This window comes from Nuphar pumila, chromosome 11 (assembly GCF_984573655.1).
Source record: "Nuphar pumila chromosome 11, dmNupPumi1.hap1.1, whole genome shotgun sequence".
NCBI lineage: Eukaryota > Viridiplantae > Streptophyta > Magnoliopsida > Nymphaeales > Nymphaeaceae > Nuphar > Nuphar pumila.
In genome coordinates, this window is record NC_143259.1 from 6,881,693 (window position 1) to 6,886,767 (window position 5,075).

Consider the following 5,075-nt stretch of genomic DNA (forward strand, 5'->3'; position numbering starts at 1 on the left):
ACAATTTAATCATGTGATGCTGTTCATGACAATACAGCAGAATATATATGTATATATATATTGAAGATCAACTAAACTCAATTCCTGACCTATGCCGAGAGAACGTACACCTACTGTTTCTCATTAAATTTGAGTACCACATAAAACTAAGTCTAAAATGCACCATTGGAGACATTTTGTTTACAGACATTATAAGGACAAACATTAAATACAAACAAGAATAATACAACGCCTCAGTTCTCCATTACTTTCTTTATTTTTTCTAACAAAGATACATTTGATTCCAAAGAAGGAAATAATCTCAATAAATAAACAGACAACTAGATGTACACTTATTTGTTATCTACTGGAAATGGGAGGTGGGTTGAAGATTGGCCTCTCTTTGTCATCACTACTCTTTCTCCTTGGCTTAGCCTCTCCCAACATAGTGACCACATCTCTCATAGAAGGCCTGTCCTTAGGCTGCCTGGATGTACACAAGAGTGCAATCCTAAGGACCAGAAGCATCTCTTCTTGGACATGGCTGCACTGACCACCCACAATTGGGTCTAGAGCTTGTTCTATTCCCACTTTGTTTCTGACCATTCGGATGATCCACTCAACTATATCCACACCCTCTCCGAATTCTGGTTCTAGAGGCTTCTTCCCCGTTACAAGCTCCATTAAGACAACCCCAAAGCTGTATATATCAATCCTCTGATCTACCTTTGATGTGTACCCACATTCTGCAGCAAACCATTACTTCATTATAAGCATCTCAACTATTTCTGGTGAAGTCAGCAACATGAAAAGGAGGCATAAATATTATGATTGTAAAAAAAACTGATAAATATCATGACATTCTTGCGATATTTTTGAAAATATCACCATATTTGTTGCACTGAAATAATAGAAACTTTGCAAATCCAAAAAAAAATCTCGAATTACTGTGAGGTAGAAACCTAACCTGGTATGCAAGTGTAAGTCGCAAGAAAGAAAAGGGTCTAGATGCCTCTTCATATGTCTGATGTTCTAACTAGAATTACGAAATTCAAATAATGGATCCAAAAATTGGGAGTGTATTATGATGCACCAACGGTCAATAACATCTGATCTAGGATGTAACTCTCTCTAGAAAAAAGCATTTAGGGTTTAAGATGCCTAATACTTCAATAAATACCAAATTTTCAAGAACTTGCCTTTCCAAAAAAGATTCCGAGAACTTCTGGATTTCTCTTGGCATTCCAAAACCAAAGAAATTTATTAAAGGCAAAAGGACACTAAAAGAAAAAACTAAAAAGGGCCAAAAAGAAAGGAAAAAAAAGGAAAACCACCACGTGAGTCCGTGTCTACCCTTTTGACATGTAACAAAAAAATCCAAAACTTTTTCAGTCACGTTCACGTGACCAAAGGCAAGGCACCCCCTGCCGCATGGCAGCATCTCATTGTAGGCCTTGATGTTAGAATCCAATTGGACAGACTATACGGACCAAAACAACCGATGGCCATCACACTGATGCCATGGTATGCTAAGAAAATCAAAGAAGGGATCTGCGGAGGATAAGATAAGATGTGCTCTCATCACAAGGAAGAAGAAGAGAGCTAGGGTAGTCACCAGGAGCAATGTAGCCGCAGGAGCCTGCAACCCTGGAGATAGTCTCATACTTCCTCACCATCAACCTCGCCAGCCCAAAGTCAGCTATCCTGGGCTCTAGGTTCGAATCAAGAAGTATGTTGTTGGACTTGACGTCCCTGTGGATCACAGGAGGGAAGCAGTCGTGGTGTAGGTAGCAGAGCCCCTGAGCCACCCCTATGGCCACGTTATACCTGGACACCCAGTCCATGAGCAGACCTCCTCCACCATGCAGGGCCTCCCCCAAGCTTCCATTCGGCATGTACTCACATATAAGCATGGTGCTAACATGGTTGTGGAGGTAGCCCAACAACCGCAGCACGTTCCGGTGGCGAAGCCTCCCCAGGAGATTCACTTCTCCTATCAATTCTCCATTGCCACCCAACTCGTCTTCTGCTGTTTCCATCCTCCACAGCTTCTTCACGGCCACCACCGCCCTTGCCTGCGGGATTTCAGCCCGGTAGACGATCCCGGTCGCGCCCATCCCGATCACGTTCGCCTCCTTGATGCATGCTACCACCTCACTGCTCGTGAAGTTCAGCCTCTGGAATGCAGTTAGCCTCCAAGGCCACTCCCCGTTGCCGTCTGTGCGGTTCCTGCAGAAGAACGGGAGGAGGGAGAGGCCGCATTCGTCGTTGAGATTGCGGTTGTATGCCCAGCTCCCTCCGGCGATGGTGAGCCCGAGCGCCGCCACCGTGCACATTCCGATCAGCCACCCCACGAGCACGTTCCGGACGTGCCCGCGTTGCGCCGCCGAGTGGGTGGCGGAGTAGGTGTCGGTGCAAGGTGGGAGGACACCGCCGCACAGGCCGTCGTTGCCGGCGAGGTCGTCGGGGTTCACCGTCCGAAGCATGCCATTGGTCGGCACCGGACCGGAGAGGCGGTTGTAGGAGACGTTAAAGGATTCCAATGCCGGCGAGCTGCCAAAGTTTTCCGGGATGCGGCCTGTGAGGAAGTTGCCGGAGAGGTCTAAGATTGCCAGTGCCGGCATCGTCGCAAGCACCGGAGGTATCTCGCCGGTGAGCAGGTTGTTTATGAGGTTGAGGTTCACCAGCTTCTCGCAGGAGCCGAGGCTCGCCGGAATCTCACCGGATAGGCGATTGTTCGACAAGTCGATGACAGAAAGAGATGAGCAGTCATGGAATTGATCCAGAATTGGGCCGGTGAGATTGTTGTTGGATGCTAGGAAGCTCTGAAGGTTAGGTATGGAGACTATGTTTGATGGAAGTGATGACTGCAGCACGTTTCTTGAGAGATCAAGGAATGAAAGAGAAGGAGAGAGAGACAGGTCGTTTGGTATCTTACCAGATAAGCTGTTGTTGGCTAACTCTAACCTTTGGAGCCTAGGGAGTGTCCCAAAGCCAGTAGGGATGGTACCCACCAAACGGTTGTTTTGAATTCTCACTCTGACTAGAGAAACACACTTGGAGAGACTAACAGGTATGGTGCCTGAGAAGCCATTGTTGAAGAGAATGAGCTTGGTAAGGTTACCTCCATTGCACAATGCCGGAGGGATGTCACCGGAGAAGAAATTTGACGAGGCATCGAGCCACTGAAGAGCCGAATTCCGGCCGAGCTCCTGCGGCAAGGACCCAGTGAACGAGTTGTTCCACAGCTCCAGCACTTCCAGATTGACCAGCTTGCCAATTCCTGCCGGTATCGATCCTGACAGGTGGTTGCGCATCAGGTTCAGCAGCTGCAAGTTCTTGAGGTTCGACAATTCAATCGGAGCCTCACCAGTTAGAAGGTTGTCTGAGAGATCGAGCAGCACCAAAGATGTTATGTTGCCGAGTTCCGGCGGGATCTGACCCTTGAGGTTGTTCTTGTAGAGGAAGACAGTATCAAGATGGGGTAGTCTGCCTAACTCTGCCGGAATCGCACCGCTGAGGTTGCCAATAGCAAGATCTAGATACCGCAGATTGGTTAAGTTGCCGAATTCTGGCGGGATCAGGCCCTCGAATCGGTTGTAACCGATGATCAACGTCTCCAGTGACACAATTTGGCCTAATTCTGCCGGAATCCGGCCGGTGAGATTGTTCCCCGACAATCCAAGAAACTTGAGACTTCTCATGTTCTTGTAAGATACAGGAATCTCACCTTGAAAATAACTTCCTCTCAGATCCAGCCACTCGAGTCTGCTGAGATTTCCAATTTCTTCAGGCAGAAATCCAGAGAAATCGTTGCTCGAAGCATTGAAGTTGATCAATCCAGTGGCTCCATCCAATCCAGAAGGAAAATCTCCCTCAAATTGGTTCGAGCTGATATCCAGGTATGTCAGCACTGTCAAGTTAGACAGTGATCTTGGCAATGAAGCAGACAATGAATTGCAGCACAGGTTGAGGAAGGAGAGCCTGCGGAACGACTGGATCGAATCGGACACGTTGCCGGTGAGATTCATGTTAGACAGGTCGATTTTGGTGATGAGCCCATCGGAATCGCATGTAATTCCGGTCCAGTTGCAGTGAGCAAAGCTGTTCTCAGGCCTCCAACTCTTCAAGTAGCCAAGTGGGTCCACTAGGCTCGACTTCATGGACAACAAGGCTGCACCCTCATCATCAAAATTGGTGCTCTCCGCTCCAGAAATAAAGATGACAGCAAGCACTAGGAGCACAACGGGATGCATTTGTGCCTTTCCTTCAGTCTTAATTTTCCAGCATTTTTTTGCTCTGCAAAACTGAGAGAGAAGGAAGAAGTGGAAGACTACCAGGAGATATATACTTTAAGAAGGTGATGAAGCCTCTTGGTATCTTTTATTGGGAAAGTTTTGTACTCTCGTGAAGCCTAGGAAGATGGGACAGCTGTTTATTAGTTCATTATTGGGGATATTTTTATAATTTTGATCAGATGAGGAACTCATCCGACACTAGAACAAGATAGAATGTGTTCATCTTAGAAGAATTATCTTAGAGGTTACTCTTTCTAATGTAATAATCATCCTCTTGTAAACCATTTCCCTACGAAACAAACTTCTATGGTGCTCACTAGAAGAATTACCAACTGGGCTTTGTTATTATTTGATCAGAAAGGCAGTTTTGTTGTAGAAATATTTGGCTTTAATAAGTTGCAGAAAAGTTATTCGGTTGGTTGAGGGGGAAGGAAAAGTGGAGGAATCTTTGCATGTTAGGGAGGTTTAAGCAAAGGCCAAAAATAATGCATGTAGTGAAGGTGTGTGGGCGTATGATAATGGTGATGATGGTGGAGGTTAGAGAAAAAAGAAAATTTGCACATCATGGGTTGTAAGCCCACCAACCGCAATTCTCTTCCCACTCCTGTCCCTTTCCACATGCGCACATGAGCACACTCATTTAAAAATTGCCTCATTTTCTATTAAACAACATAGTTTCCATGTGACGCCTGCACACACATCTCTCTCTCTCTCTCTCTCTCTCTCTCTCTCTCTCTCTCTCTCTCTCATATTATTCAGTGTGTGGAAACTGACACGCACACACACATGCAAGGAGAA

At 46.2% G+C, this 5,075-nt stretch overlaps 1 protein-coding gene across 1 annotated transcript; it reads right to left on the reverse strand.

The window, feature by feature from the left end:
* Positions 1 to 339: 339 nt before the first annotated feature.
* LOC149821788 (uncharacterized) lies at positions 340 to 4,782 on the reverse strand. Its single transcript, XM_089981436.1, has 2 exons — positions 1,595 to 4,782; positions 340 to 725 (listed from the first exon to the last, which is right to left on the reverse strand). The coding sequence occupies exons 1-2, from the start codon at positions 4,233 to 4,235 to the stop codon at positions 340 to 342; spliced, it is 3,027 nt and encodes a 1,008-aa protein (XP_089837562.1). The 5' UTR covers positions 4,236 to 4,782.
* Between the last annotated feature and the right edge of the window lie 293 nt (positions 4,783 to 5,075).